Below are 16,460 nucleotides of genomic sequence, written 5' to 3'. Positions count from 1 at the left end.
TGAAACTGACCCAGAAAAAATGGTTCTGTGAGGATCCTTTTTGATAACTTGCTTGAATGTCAACTCTTGCTCGCCATGTTTGATGGGGATTCCCATATAACCTGTGTGGCACACTTCAAATAGGCCTACACTGTCACAGGCAAATGTTAGTTAACACCTGGGCAGGGACCTTCCTTTGTCCCCCAGGCAGGCTCTAATCACAGTGGGCCTCTTTTTGATATAACAGTGTCAAAATGAGCTCCCATATGACAGTTGGGGCGCACTTCAAAGGGTGAAAGCATGTGCCCAAAAAAATATTGTGTATCTACTGTCTGATTGCTTGGAAACCCTGTTTGTTCTACCATACGCCTGTCACTGGGTTTATTGTGGGTACAGTGACTGCCCCTAACTGGATTTTATATATGGTAGGACACTATGAGTGCCATAGTATATGCCCCAACACACCCCATCCCTCAGAACACAAGTTTAGTGTGGCTGAAGACTTTCGCCATCTTGAAAATGCCAAATTGGGTGGAGTTATCCCAGGCAGCTTTTACCCCATTGGCTAGGGCATGCATAGGAATCATTCCCATCCACTAGCTTGTGCAAGGCATCAATGTGTCATCTTTAAGCTCCCACTTTAGACTACTCTTGGATCTGAGGAAGGTCAGAAGTGGACTGAACCTGATGTCTAAGACCTGGAAAGATACCAAAACTACTGGACTCAAAAGTTAATGAGGCTGTTCAAGCTACAGGAATACAAGAAGCTACAGGAGGCCTTTTCTGCAACTACCCAGCTGACCAGTGGCACTGTATCTGGACAAGATCTTGTGGTTTGCCTTCTGCCTGAAAACCTGTGAGCCTCTAAGTGCTTCCCCAGGGGCCCTTATGGTTTTAAGTGTACTCCTGTGATGGTTCGGGACATTAGAAGTTGTGTCAGAAAGTAAAATCTTTCACTACAAGGGGCCTGGTTGGTGTATTTGACCTGCGCTCAGTTGTGGTCTGCGTCAAACTGTGGCTAAGTTCCAGTCTACTGTGGCTTTTGACTATCAGTGGCACCCTATGCTTCTTGGCTCTATCCCTGTTTGAAACTTTAAAAGTTCATATCTCCAGTTTTCCTTATTGAATGTTTGTAATTTTGTTTCATCTTGTTTATTAAACTTTACTCTATTTTTATTGCAGGGTTTAGGGTTTGTATTTTTTTGTATTTTGGCTTTTTTACTGTTTTGGTACTGCATAAATACTTTACACATTGCCCCATGTTACGCCTGTCTGTTCTGTCCCATAGCTACCTGGCTAGTGATTTCAGGGTTCACCCTGACCAGGGTTGTGGTAATTCCTGGTCACCCACCCCAAATAATAATCAATTTTCTTACGCTTTTGAAGATGGGTTAGACTTATCCAGGTACTTTCTTTGTAACCTGGGTGTTTCTAAAAATGTTGCTTCTATTTTTGTATAGCTCTGCTCTCTTGTCCTAGTCTTCCTTCTGCTCTTGTGTTTACAAATTGCTGTGCTGCATTCTGCCCCAGTGCCTCGTCTCAGGCAACACTTACTGTTGCTTCTCCAAGCTAGTGGATTTCTGATCTAATTCTTCACCTTTACCAACCCTTGTCGAAATTGAGGGCCTTGTTCCTGGAAAACTAGTGTTTTCACACGTAGGCTTGTCTAAATTAAACATAGATATAATGTTGGCATCTAGAAAATATTGCACTAGGAAATGATACAGGTTCAAATCGCTAAGATTGTGTTACTGGGCCATAGAGAGTAGAGGCATTTGAATCAACTCAAGGCTTCCTTGGATGATTTTTTCTTTCATATCCTTTTCAGCTTCTATATGGAAACAACATGTATTAATGCAAGCATTACCAACCAGCAGTTGCAGTGTATTTCATCAGTCTTACGTAGAGCATTTCTTTGGCAAATGGAGTGTAGGTATTTCACTTTGATGGTCTCCATCTGCTTCCACGTATTTAGAATACTGCTCCCTAGTAGAGCTTAATATTGGTTTTGTTTCTCCTCATGAATAAACTCTGGGTCCCCGGCTATCCTGTGATATATAGTTGCGTACTTGGAAGGTGATCTTTTTGATAGAATCACTTCTGCAATAAGCTGTCATAAGATTCAGGTGCTCTCTGTTCTGAGGGACTAGGGATTGTCTTCTTCATGGTCAATGTTGTTCTTTGAACAGTCTCGTTTTTCATTCTACTATGGTTGCTTCCTTGTCCGTTTGTCTTTGGAAGATCGCCATACTCTTTTGTTTTCTTTCACTTCGCAAATGGCTGGTCTTGTAACACCTATAGTACTTATCTTCACAAAGAGGCGGCTGCTTTAAAATAAGCTATATAATTTCTTTGATAGATTACCCAGTATAACATTTGTTTCGTAGACTGGAAACATGGAAGGAGTAAGAACGTTTTCTGAGTGCCTTGTTCTAAATTTGTATCCACATAGAGCAAAATTGTCTTTGTAGCTGCATAGGAATCTGAGTGATTCTAATGCTGGTATAATACGCAGCATGCATTCCAGAATTGGCACTATATTTGAGCTAGGTTACCTATCTAGTTCTGTATAACATCTCTGTGATCTTCATTAACTAGAGTTATGGAAATAAGTTATAGCGAGTGACGTGTGGGTAGTGAGTGGAATCACGCTTGTGACTATTTCTCTCTGATCAAAATTTATCAGTAGAAGACAATATCGCAGTGCAGCATTTCTGTATAAATCAGGTATCTGAGTCGCAGTAGTTGGAGGTTTGACCTTTATAACATAGGTTTTAAAAAATGATCCTGGTATCCTGCACTTTGAACCATGTATTGTCATTGTTGTCTCACCTAGTCATTCGGGCATCCATATCAGTTAGGATTTTAATGAATTTAATATTTTTTTCTGTTGTGGTTCACATCTTCTCTAGAGCCTCAGCGGCCAGTGAAACTAAGCTAATAACAGTAGGGCATCCTTTTGAGATCTGGCGTTAGCCAAGACCTTTTGATTTTACTAAAATATGTATGATATACTTGCATGTAGGGGCTTTCACTGACCTCTCTTCACTCTTCATCCATTGGCCTGTTGTTGTGTGTACATTACATCTTTATCAGATCCCATTTCCTGCCAACACTATTTAAAATTCCTTTTGTACTGTTTTGCTTTTCTGACTGCTGCTATGTCACAGTATACCAGATTGTGTCAGTTTGTAACAGTACTGTGTTATTTTATCCTCTTTTTACTTCTTTCTTTCTTTCTCTTCTTCCTCGCCATCTGTCTTTGCTCTCCTACTTCCAATTTTGCTTGCTCTTCATTCATATTTTCTTTCTCTTCTCTTACTTTCTATCCCGTCTTTCTCTCACTTTTTCTTTGCCTTCTTTCTTCCTTTCTTTTGCTTTCTTTCTTTTCTTTCATTTGCCTTCTTTCTTTTCTTTCTTCCCTTCTTTCTCCCTTTCTTTCTTCCTTCTCTTTTCCTTTCTCTCTTTATTTCTTTCCCTTCTTTCTCTCTGTCCTTCTGTAAGACAAGAGGCTTGCAGCCAATGCAAGAGTGACTTTTTTTTAAGGTCTGTGCTAATTAAAACCTTTCGATTTTACTAAAACTATCTGTATAACATAGTTACTTATTGGGATCTCAGCCAGATTTCATCCATTAGCCCCTGTTTAGTGTCATTCACATTTTTATCCCACCCACTCCAGCATTCAACAAGGGTCAGTGCATCAGCCCACTGCAGCCATTGGCTGAGTTCACTACGAGTTATGGCATGGTGCTCTTTCACAAGGAACACATCCACCACAAAGTAGTTCCCTTCAGTGCCAGCGAGTCCTAGGTTCATATGTGTTTTTTGGACCCAAAAACTTTTTTGCCTGTAGCAAATATTTTTTAGTTTGAGGGCCCAACCTATTCCCAAATAATAAAGTGTTGCAAAAATCAGGACAAAACAAGACTTGCCAGAAGGCTGGTAGCCAACGCCAGACCTGTTGGCTTTGCCAGTACTTGTTTATTTTTCCCCGCATGATCATGATAACTTGACTACAGTACTCTATGGGTTCAATGGTTAATTACAAGCAGACGCCTATTTATCCCTGTCTGTGAATTCTTTAGGTTCCATAGAGGTATCCCATCTCAAAAGCTTAATGAAGGTTTTATTTATTTATTTATTTATTTTTTATTTATTTTTTTAGATTTGCCTGTTAATCTGGAGATGACTTGCCTAACCTTCTTTTTAAATGTTGTGCGAGAAGATGATAGAAAGATTCAAATGTAGGTGTCATTGGGAATCTCCAGTTCTGTTTGAAGCATGCAGATAGTGTTTGGTTCACAAGTATTGTTTTTTTATTATCTACCATATGATGGTTCTGTCCATGAGGAAAGTGCATCAACACTTAACGTTCTGATACCCTGTTTGAGTGCGTTCTTTTGACTGCTTTCATGGTTATGTAGTAAGGCAGAAGCTGTGTTTTGAGGCTTTCTATTAACCCCTACGGTGCCTTGGACGAGGTGATCTCGTCCAAGGCACCGGTTCCCGGGTGGATGGAGGGTTAGTGGCAGTCAAATTTATTTCAGATCGGCCTATTGTTATTAGGCCGATCTGCACCCAGGGGGGGCAGAATACTCTAGGCTCCAGGGCAATTTCTTTTTTTTTTTTTTTTTTTTTTTAGGGATGGGGAGCGACCCATTAGGCAAGGCTCGCTCCACTGGGGAACAAATTGTATGTAGACTATTTCTGCCCCCCTTGGGGCCGGCTGAAGCTAGAGGCCAAAATCCACAAGTAGGCACTTTGCAAAAAACACCTCTGTTTTCTGTGAAAAAATGTGATGTGTCCACGCTGTGTTTTGGGGCAGTTCCTGTCGCGGGCGCTAGGCCTACACACACAAGTGAGGTATCATTTTTATCGGGAGACTTGGGGGAACATAGAATAGCAAAACAAGTGTTATTGCCCCTTGTCTTTCTCTCCATTTTTTCCTTCCAAATATAAGAGAGTGTGTAAAAAAGACGTCTATTTGAGAAATGCCCTGTAATTCACATGCTAGTATGGTCACCCCGGAATTCAGAGATGTGCAAATAACCACTGCTCCTCAACACCTTATCTTGTGCCCATTTTGAAAATACAAAGGTTTTCTTGATAGCTATTTTTCACTCTTTATATTTCAGCACATGAATTGCTGTATACCCGGTATAGAATGAAAACGCACTGCAGGGTGCAGCTCATTTATTGGCTCTGGGTACCTAGGGTTCTTGATGAACCTACAAGCCCTATATATCCCCGCAACCAGAAGAGTCCAGCAGACGTAACGGTATATCGCTTTCAAAAATCTGACATTGCAGGAAAAAGTTAGAGTAAAACGTAGAGAAAATTTTCTGTTTTTTTTACCTCAATTTTCAGTTATTTTCTGTAGGAAACCCTTGTAGGATCTACACAAATTACCCCTTGCTGAATTCAGAATGTTGTCTACTTTTCAAAAATGTTTAGGTTTCTGGGATCCAGCATTGGTTTCACGCCCATTTCTGTCACTGACTGGAAGGAGGAGGAAAGCACAAAAAATTGTAAAAATGGGGTATGTCCCAGTAAAATGCTAAATTTGTGTTGGAAAAATTGGGTTTTCTGATTCAAGTCTGCCTGTTCCTGAAAGCTGGGAAGCTGGTGATTTTAGCACCGCAAACACTTTGTTAATGCCATTTTCAGGGGAAAAACACACAAGCCTTCTTCTGCAGCCACTTTTTCCCATTTTTTTGAAAAAAACTAAATTTTCACTGTAGTTTGGCTAATTTCTTGGCTTCCTTCAGGGGAACCCACAAAGTCTGGGTACCGCTAGAATCCCTAGGATGTTGGGAAAAAAAGGACGCAAATTTGGCTTGGCTAGCATATGTGGACAAAAAGTTATGAGGGCCTATGCGCGAACTGCCCCAAATAGCCAAAAAAAGGCCTCGCACAGGAGGGGGAAAAGGCCTGGTAGCGAAGGGGTTAATGACTTTCCATCAACCCATTCCTCTGAAGTTGATTTGCAAGGCCATAATTTTAGTTGCTCCACACCTTCTACAAATACTTCAATTAGAATGGTAGCCTATCTTTCAACGTTCTGAGCTTTTGGTAGCTGAATTTTTTGCTGTTCCTTTCAGTACAGAAGAAGAGTGTGAAGGTCATTGGAGTTATGGTCACTTTCATCACTACAGAGACTCTTGCATTCCAAGACCACCAGTCTCGGTTAACGCACATATATATCGCTCTGTATATGCACACCAACTGGGATAATAGAAGTCTTTGAAGAGAAGCTGTGAAGGCATTGTTGAATGGTGTGGAGTTGACCTTCAGCAGGAACTGGACCAAATGTACTTGGGCTTCCATAGCTGCTTTTTGCCTTTGGAGAGATTCCAGTCTCCTTTCTAGTGGAGAAGCTAGCCATAAATGCAGCAAAGAAGTGGTTTTGCCCCAGGAATGCAAGAGTAACTGTGACGAATCCCTTGTACTAAGGGTATCACCTATTGATAATATAAACTATAGATTTATACACACAGACTAAATTAGATAAACTCACATAAGAGCACAGAAAGTGTCCCAGCTACCTCCACATAACATTAATCGTATGGGGAAAATATCAGCTCTTTAGAGACTGGTACAGTGAACTTGTTCCTGAATCAGTTGTGAGGGTGAAAGGATAAGAAAACTATCTGTCAAAACCCCCTGACTCAAAAATGCGGGTGAAATTAGGGATTTAAGAGGGTGATCCTTTTAAGGTGAATGAGTGGTAAATCACTTTAAGAGGGTAATATAAGTTTGAAAAGCGGGTGACCCCATTAAAGTTAATGGAGACATTTTGTTTTTCAGGCGGGTGAACAGAAGTAACAATAGATGGATGCTTGCCAGTGTGGGTGAGAATGGACAAGTATCTGTAGGAAATGTTCAGGAAAGGAATGTACTTTCCGTGGTCTTTTAAAAAAAAAAAAAAAAGAAAAAAAAAATTCTATCTGTGATAAATCCTCTTGTATCTCACACTACTGTGGAACATGAGCTGATATAATCTCCTGCTTATTTGGTCCTTTCATATAGTAAAAAACGCCATCCTGTCCCCCTGCCTCCACCTCTCGCCTGAGCTACACTATTGGCCAGAGATTTTCCCATGCCTTGGACTTGAACAAAGTTTCGGATTCTGACAATCTAACCCCTCCACAGCAGAAGCTTCAACACCATCTTAGGCTCCTAGACGAATGTGGGCAGAAACAGACAGCTTGATAACATAATCGAAGACTATACTCAGCACTCCCTGATCATAAAAAAGTGGATACAATCTTGCAGGAAGTGGTGCTTGAGATGATTAGGAAAGCAGCAAGTTGTAGCAGAGCCAATTGAATTAATATAAACACGTTCTGGAAAATACTCAAACCATGCTTTCAATTATATGCAGGCTTTCTTTGGCATGCTGCCCTCTCTGAAAATCCAAATGGGAAGGACCGAACTGGAACATTCATTAATTTTGATATAATTCACCTACCATTTCCCCTCAAATGTGCATTGACACCCATTTCCTGTAATCGTGCACACATCGTCTGTCATCTACTCTATGTGCCTCATATCTACTGAAAAAAGTCATAAAGGCTTGTTAATTTACTCTCCACTGAAATTAGGGGCTTTTTCCTCTTTTTCTGTCGGTTGTTGTAGGAACGTTGGTAGCTTGTTATAGTGGTGATATTAGGTAGGGTACAGAATCCCTTGTAAATACAAAAAGGAGAGTGTCAATTGCACATGAAAAATATCAGATTAGCGACCGCACATTTCTGATTTAGTTTGAACAATTTGAACAGTTTGCGGGCTAGCTTAAAAATGTGTTACTTTTTCACTTCAGTCGCAGCCATTCAGCATTTCTTTCGGGTGGTGGGCATAGGGCCCAGAGTAACCTTCGTAGGAACTATTTTTAAAGTACTGCCTCTCACACTTTAAATGCCATAGTTCCCATGTTTATATATAATTAAGACATTAAGTATGCTTACTTTGTGCAGTCCAATTGTGATTGAAACCAACTTGGGTACCTGATGTTTGCTTGTAGTACTTGATACATAAGTTTCCCTTCTAAGATTTTCCTTGCAGATTTCACGGTTAGGAAAAACCCAGATTCTATTGAATTGCAATTAAGTTTAAAAAAAATCATGTTTAAGGCTTTCAGCATATTAATTTGTATCTTGAGCTATTTGTGTTTGATGCTTAGTATTTTCAGGCACTTATGCATAATTGATTTTTTCATATTGTTTCATAATTACGGAAAGTAATTATTTTGATAAGAGTAGTTGGTTTAACGGGAAATGGAGACTAAAATTCACTGTAAACACGGTAGACTCTATCATTAGTAGCAACCTGCTGCAGATGATTTTGCTTACCTAGTCTGAAATGCTTTTGTTAATTCTTTGCTTTTACCCCTTTTTTTTTCATTTATAATTTTGTCTGCATGCTCATATGAATGGTTTAAAGAAGTGACCGCTAATTAATTTTCCCTGAACTCAATTTTAACATATAACTTTGCAATTTGTTGTATACATTGTTTTTTTTTCTTCCATCTTGGCCACCGATTCTCTCAGGTCTCCGCTGGTACATCCGCCAAGCCATGGATGCCGTTCGACTCACAACAGCCCTATTCACACTGCTACTGGCTCACGACTTACTCAGAACTTCTCTGTGTCTGTTCCCACTCTCATCTTCACTGGTACGAGACTGCACAAGCTCAGGAACAGGGACGAGGCAGGCCAAAGACATACTTTTCGCAAAGTGCAGGCAGGCAGGCAGTGTAGGCAGGTACCATTCATCTTTACTCTCTCCCTCCTGTTCTAACTGGGAGTGCACTGTTGTCATATAGAAACCAACTGCTAAATTAAAGAGAATAGTTGCATATATGAACGAGTGATTAAGAAGTCTGTTCCACAGATTTGATTATGCTTTTACTAGAAGTAACCCTATCCCAAAAACGAGGAGTCTGAATTTCAAGTGGTTTATTCAAAAATATTTCTCAATCATATAGCGCATTTTCACTTTATTTTCGTGGAAGTGTTGGAAATTTTGGATTTCTGCAATCTGAAATCCTGCTAATCTTAAGCACCTAGTAAAAGGTCCTGAACTAAGGGCGTATGTGTATGTGGATCTGTGGAAGAGACCTCGCTAAAGAACAGGTAAGTAGAAAGTCTGCTGTTAGAGAAGAACCTTATGCTGTAGTAATACCTCCTAGGATTTGCTGTCCGTGGCTTTGTTTTTAGCTGTGGCATTTTGATGCTATCGGATAAGGAAACGTCTTTATTTTTGTTGTTCCCTCTTTTTATTTGTGTTTTCCAGATCATTTGACCAAAAAAAAAAAAAAAATAGAATCATATATTTTTTTAAAGTATTTCATTTTTGTATTTTTCATATTTATTCTTTCTGGTTTGTCTGGCATTTCATGCTTTTTTAAATTGGCTTTCTTAGCGGTTTTAAATGTTGATGTACATAACTTTTCTCTGGAAATGGCTATTGTGTAGACATGTTTTCTAACTTTATGCCTAAAACTCCTGAATCTCACGTAGGAAAAATAAGTGCTGCCCTGGGTGAGAGTTTTGGATCATGCCATTGTCATCCAGTCCCTTTGGGGCAGGATTACTGAACGTGTTTCCACCTTCTTCTGGCAGGGTTCCCTTCAGTGAAGATCCTAACCCCAATACTCATTCATCAGGACCCTCCACCCCTCTGAAAAACCAAACCTATTCCTTTTCACCTTCCAAGTCCTACAGCCGACAGTCCTCTTCTTCTGACACAGATTTGAGTTTGACACCCAAAACTGGTAAGGTGCTTCCACCCACTTTATATTTTTTTATGTTTCCTATTTTATTACTTGTTTGTTTATCCCCTTTGTTATCATGTTTGGCACGCTATCAGAATGATGGGCAAACTAGGAAATTTCACCAGCGGTTGAAGCCCAAATATTTTTAAAGAAGCCTTTCTTTGATATAAGAGAAATGCTTTACTAAAAAGTAATTTCCTCATTTGAGATTTCATTTTTTTCAAAGTACATAAATTAAATGGTTTGAAACCAAATGTATTAACAATTCATTTTCATATACAAGTGTGGAGCTCACTTTATCCGACAGATTTGCAATGAGACTTCATTTTCAGTGTGATGCAGAAATGAACTGGGAAAGCAACTTTTTAGCTAGATCTGCAGTGCAGGGTGCCATTGTGCAGCTTTGCTGTAAATCTGATAACTGCAGGACCCTAGGTTGACAGAGCTCTCTTAATGCAATAGCAATTTAAAATAGCATACACTTCCTCCAGGTAATGGTCCTAGAAAATCAGTTCAAGAAGCTTAGCTCAGATCTTACCACATATATATCAATACCCAGTGCTTGAATTAAGACAGAGGTGCTGGAGAAATGTATTAGGGAGCACATTACATTCTGTGGATCTAAAGAGTAACTAGATTTCGAATCATCCTTAATTGTTGTGAAATATACTAACCTTTTCTGGCATGATATCAAGGAACTAATGAATATTGAATTTCCAGTTATTTTGGTAGCTGTAATGGTGATTAATGATAATTAGGTTTATGGTGGAGTAAATAAAATGTAGGAAAAATATTTGGTGCAGTGTTTTAAATTGCATAAAGGGCGTCCAAATGTTTAACTTAGCTGAGTTTAAGACTTGTCTTTGGTCTTCTCATTTAAAATGTCCCCATATAATGGGAACTAAGGGTACAGACCATAAGATAATAAAATTCATTGTGAGGTCAGTCCTTAAGGACTATCCTTTTATAAGCTGATTGCCTAATTTGTGTTAAAGAAAAAAACAGAGAATGGGCCCAAATCAGATTTTTGGCTTAAGGCTCCCAGTGCTTCTAAATACCACTGTCTATGACATCATACTCTTTCCTACCCTAAAAACCATATATAGAAATTACTACTTGCTGACCTGTAACAGATACAACTACCACATATAAGGCTTATTTAACATAACTCAATCCTGACCTTCTCGACGTTTGACTGCACTGAGATTATACGTTTTATTATCAATGTTCCATAATAATTAATCAAAGGGTTCAACACTTCCATGTAGTTCAGCAAGATTGTCATTACTGAGCTAAAGGTGGTTCAATTGTGAACTTCATGTTACAGCTCATCCAGCTATTTCAGTAATAATGACAGTGCACTGCTCTTAAAAAGAACTGACGTGCAGATTCAAGCACATCCATGTTTTCTAGCATCGACACAATCCACTGCTCTGCCAATGTACTTCAGTTTTGTCCTGGAGGTTGCAGCACATCCAGCAGTTTCTTCTGTACATGCATGTACAGTATGTTCTGTACATGCCTTGCCCTTTCAAAGTATCTCACTTTTACCTTGCATTTCATTCAGCTGTTCAGTATTCCAGAATTGAGGTTCACTATTACATTTTAACAATCTCACCCTGGGAAGACCCATCGCCTCATTTTTAAAAGCTCATCATGTTGTCCATCATGTGTCTGCTGTGTATGTGGCTGACCGCTGAATGCCTGTGCATAAAGCAATTGTTTTGTGTTATGTAGACATAGGAAGCAACTAAACCAGTACGTTGGTGTTGTGCAGCTGCGCAGACTGCACTTCTCCAGTCTTGCAGATAGAAGGAACGCCAGAACATAAGTTAATGCAGCTGAATGAATGTTGCCAGCAGTTTGGCCCCCTGATTAAGCTCATGTGCGGTTGACTACTGCAACACAGCTTGCAAGCATTTCTAAGTCCTTTGCAATGTTTTGATTGTACTGGAGGGAGTATCTGATGGAGTACATACTTCCTGGTGGGAGCTTTTTAATCGGCTGGACTGCTACGTGCATTGCTTAAGACAGGCTAGAATGTGTTTTGAGATACAGGTTATTACCAGGGTAGGGAGGTGTAGAAGAGCAAATGCGACTTGACAAAACACTAGTGCAGCATGATATTGCTCCTAGGTCTGCTGTCAGATATTTGTTTTTGGGACTGAGAAATATGTCCCAGAGACCCAGCACTGATAAGCAAAAGCACAAATTAAGCATATGGATACACTCCTTCGTAAAGCTCTGGTTACGTTTTAAACAACGTGCTAGGTAACAGAGAATTGAATGATTCATGGATCCAAGTGTGAGCGCAGTGAAGAGGTGCCATACATGTATCCTCAGTAACATTTGTCGTTGCCTCATTTTCCAGTAGGTCCCAAAAGGCGACAGTTGACCCATTCGTTGTTGATGCAAGGAGCTTAGTTGCAAAGGGTAACATAACAAGTTATATTTTCGGAGATATAAACACGTTTGTTGAATCGGTAATCCTCAATTATCAATCTTTTTATTCCGTTGAGCAGTTGCATTTTTTGGCATTTCAAGATTGTTATTACCCTGTATTCACGAAGGAAATAAACATTTGATGCAAAATAAGTCCTGAACAGAGCTGATTTTTTTACTTTTCTCTGCCATCTCCATATTTCCGAAAAGGTGTTTGAATGTTTTTTTTTCTGCAGTACTTGCACTGAAAATGTATTCTTATGTATTTGATATTTCAGAATTCTAGAGGACCACAAAGGCTATGCTAACCATATTTTATCTAAAATATGATTCAGTGATGGAACAACAAACACGAATGTGATCTGTTGTACTGTGTGAAGTACAGTATGAAGAATAGATTTGCAGTTATGACATGATTTTTGTTTTCCAGAAGCGTCATGTTTTACTCCCACTCTAAATAAGCAATATAGTTTTTATGTTACAAGAATATTGGATTTAAACATTCGATCTATGTAAATTTGCTAGCACTGTCAGTTTCCCACAATTCCCCAAAAAACAGTTTTGCATTATAGCTCTTTGAATTATACATCAAATAAGTCGTAGAAAAGAGTTAGTGTGGGTCCCTTGTACCTTTGTAAAAAATAAAAAAATAAAAAATGTAGTTACTGTGTTTTTCAGGTGGGTGTTTAGATTACAGTAGATATTTACCGCACAGTGATTGGCAAAATGCGTAGCAATTAGAACGTCTGAAAATAATAATTAGTAAAGTGGAATTTATATTATAGGGTTTTATAGAAAGCACAGACACTGGGTGGTCTAATCTAAAAAAAAAAAAAAAAAGTTTGCGTTAATATAAGAGACAATAGGGCGCTAGGTATGGAGACCATGCAATGTGCACGTACGTTTTATAGAGCAGTCACACACTATGTTGTAGTGGCATACTCATCAAGTGTATTTGCATAACAGACTGCAAGTTGTTGGGACAACAATATGATTCATCATAAATGGGTTCTAAAATGAATGCCTCCTACGTATATAGGGACATGTTTTCCGCAGGTCTTGTCTAGTGTTAATGCTACAGTTAGCCATCTTAGAAGTTTAGGTTAAAGTCCCCAGCAAATACTGCAAATTATTTGAATGTACAAACAAATTGTGAAAATAACCAAGCATCACATTAAGTATTGATTTCTGCTTGTGCCTCCAAACGAAACTTAACAAATAAATAACCTATGAACTTTCAGCCTTGCCTGTGGCGGTAGCAGTAGCACAAACAGCACTCCTATATCATTGTGAATTAACTATACAATTATGTTAAAATCAAACTCTGTGCAAATAACTACCAGGCTGTGTTTGTTGGATAAGTGTGGAATCAGGAATAGTTTTGAGATCTGGCAGTCTGCAAGGACAAGTAGGCCCATAAATATACTTCTAGACGACATATCTCAAGTGTGATGCCTGAAGTAAACTCTAATACTTTACAATTATTTTTCTAAGAATTCTATTATGTTGATTACGTGTTCACAAAAATAGTTTTACCATCTCTTTTAGTAGTAATAGCAGTAGTGGTTTTCTGTTTGCTTACACCTGTCATTCATGAGTAAGCCAGGAGTACTACACTTGTTAGCCACCTACTCAGTAAGGCCTGCACAGTAAAATCTTTGTGAACTGACCCGAAAGAGTACCATGCAGCATCAACAACAGAGATGACAACTGTACACCTATAAATATGGATGTTCCTCTTGGGAATGAATACAGTAGCCTTCTAGTCACACTAATTGGGTGAGGCAAATTGCAAGACATTTGATGGCTAATCTTAATTGTATAGTTTAACAAAATATTGCTACACAAGCTGACCCACTACTCTTGATACATGTGAAATCAGATCTTAGAGGTGTTTCTTGATATCTTAATACAAGGGTAGTCCACAGCTCTATCTACATTTAATTATATTTTCCTAAATGATTATTGCAGATTTACCATTGTCATGTGTTATATATTGATTTGTGCTACTCAATGTACATGTGATTCTACTTTTAATTTCTAGAATATTTCACCTTTCGATAATATAACACAAAAATTGGTAGGCTTAGAAAAATAAAAATAGCTCATTTTAGACACATAAGTATGAAACAGTAGATTTATCTTCTGGAAAACAAATAAACCTCTCCATTAGACTTTGACAAAGATTTTGGATTTAATGGCATTTTTCTGTGATGTTTGCCACTAATTTTTAGCTGCCATTGCAGTTTCAAAATGTGAGATGATAATTTGAATACTTTACCACGGGCATCACAAATATACTAGTTCATGAACTGATTTTTGATAACGTGCCTTTCATCCCCATTGTGCTGTATTTTTGTTCTCATTTTGTAACCATTAGTGGTGTTTCTCATACAAACAGCACTGTACACACTTGATAAATCTCTTCTGTAGTTTTTGTTGTTTTGTTGATTCACCATTCTTTTCTTTTATTCCTGTTGTTCTTCAGTTTTCATCTCCTGAATCTGCATCTTTTCTCTGCCGCTTTCCTTCAACAGCTCCCTTCCTTTCACTGGGGCCTAGGATTTTCCTGTGTCCCAGCTCCCCTAATCTCTATTGTGTGTCTCCAGACCTTAGAAAGACGCATGCCCTCATCTTGGGGTCTAGTCTAAACCCCCTTCACACTAGCCATGTCAGCCCTGTTATGAGGAAATCCATTTCTTTCAGCGACGAGCTGCATCTGGCTGGTAGGAGCATTCTGCAACAATATATTCAAATCGATTTTGCTACCTATTTTTTGTTGTGGAATTAAACAACAGCAGTTATTTTACACCACATCATAATTGTAATTCTGCATGACACTTCTACTGTTCTAACACAAATAACATGGCATTTGGAATCAAATTAAAAAAGCATGATTTTGAGCTACGTTTAATATTTTGTAGACTTAGCATGTGTTGGAGATTACTGTACAGTCGCTAAATTATATATATATATATATATATATATATATATATATATATATGTATATGTATATATATATATATTTTTTAATCTTCAAAGCTTCAAGCTGACCGCCAACACGTATTTTATCCCACTATTTAGTTCATGCATAACCTTTTGCCTCTCTCTAGTTCAGTTGCCAATGGATTTCAGCTTTATATTTTATTAGTGAATATGTTAAACTTTAAATCCATTAGCATGGAAATTTCGTAGTTGTCAAATGAAACATACCATAATTATCTGCATATGTTGTTGACACTTAGCTAAAATCCCCAAACTAAACTGCTCTTAATCATATATTCATGTTCTCATCATATGGTCTTGCATTTCATTGCGCTGTGTTTTGCATGTGACATTTCCAATTTCTCTTGTTGGAGATGCCACTAGCTGTTGGCTCAGATATTATAAATGTTGACCTTTTCTTAATTTCTGTCGAATTTCGGCTTTTGTAACTGCTGTCTTAGCTTATAGTTCTTTCTGTTTCTCAGATAGAATGAAATCTGAACAGGATATTTCCTCAGCCAAAAAATCTATCAGTATGTAGTGTAATTTGCCCTTCCCTGTCTAAACCCAGCCTCAAATTACCATTTAAAATTTGCGTACTAAGTACAGTATTCTGTTTTTGTCCGTAGTTAACTTTTGTTCTGCACTGCAGTTTGTTTTATAGCTATGCTTATTAATTTCACCAGCCTGATTTAATATTATGTAGTTCCTTTTAAAAGTGCATTCAATGTTTGTTCAGTTCTTATAAAGGTACTGTTGTTCAAAGCAAACCAAGGGTCCAGTCACATACTAGTATTTTATTGTTTCCTTATCCAAGAACAGCTAAAAATGTTGTAGTATCTTCGTGTTTCCTAGTAGTTAGTTAGAGCACCCTTTGCTAAGTTCTTTAGTTGGGTAATATTTCATTTACACGATATGTAACCATTCCTTATTTTACTTCACAAAGTAGAGCTCCCTGTGTGAAGTGTGTTAGTTTATAGGTTTTTGTCTTTAGTCCACCAGTACCTATTGAGTTGTGCTAAGAGTAAACATCATTGTTCCAAAAGGTAAGAGGCAAGAATAATGTTCTTTATTTATTTTTTTTGTAGCAGAAGAAATCACTTTTTTTGTAATTTGTGTATTGCCTTAGAAGACTGTTTTTTTAAATAGCTACTGTAGCATAGTTCGAGTGATAGATGTGATTGAGAAAAGGTACAATGGATAGGAAAATATTATATTCAAGACTTATTTTAATGTTGGTTCTATCTACAACGATCACTGATGACTATGGATATATTTT

At 38.3% G+C, this 16,460-nt stretch overlaps 1 protein-coding gene across 19 annotated transcripts in view; it reads left to right on the top strand.

Moving 5' to 3' along the window:
* The window catches only part of C2CD5 (C2 calcium dependent domain containing 5), a 669,580-nt gene that overhangs the window by 135,331 nt on the left and 517,789 nt on the right, over positions 1 to 16,460 (top strand). For 9 of the 19 annotated variants that reach the window (XM_069228551.1, XM_069228560.1, XM_069228559.1 and 6 more), the window contains exons 8-9: positions 9,603 to 9,754; positions 14,734 to 14,922. In XM_069228551.1, the coding sequence (XP_069084652.1) occupies positions 9,603 to 9,754; positions 14,734 to 14,922 (341 nt within the window). Of the gene's footprint in view, positions 1 to 8,543; positions 8,654 to 9,602; positions 9,755 to 14,733; positions 14,923 to 16,460 lie in introns of those variants that run through there. The other 10 variants (XM_069228566.1, XM_069228562.1, XM_069228568.1 and 7 more) reach the window with 2 other exon arrangements.

Source organism: Pleurodeles waltl, chromosome 4_1, assembly GCF_031143425.1.
Source record: "Pleurodeles waltl isolate 20211129_DDA chromosome 4_1, aPleWal1.hap1.20221129, whole genome shotgun sequence".
NCBI classification, from domain to species: Eukaryota; Metazoa; Chordata; class Amphibia; order Caudata; family Salamandridae; genus Pleurodeles; species Pleurodeles waltl.
This window is presented reverse-complemented; position numbering and strand designations above follow the sequence as displayed.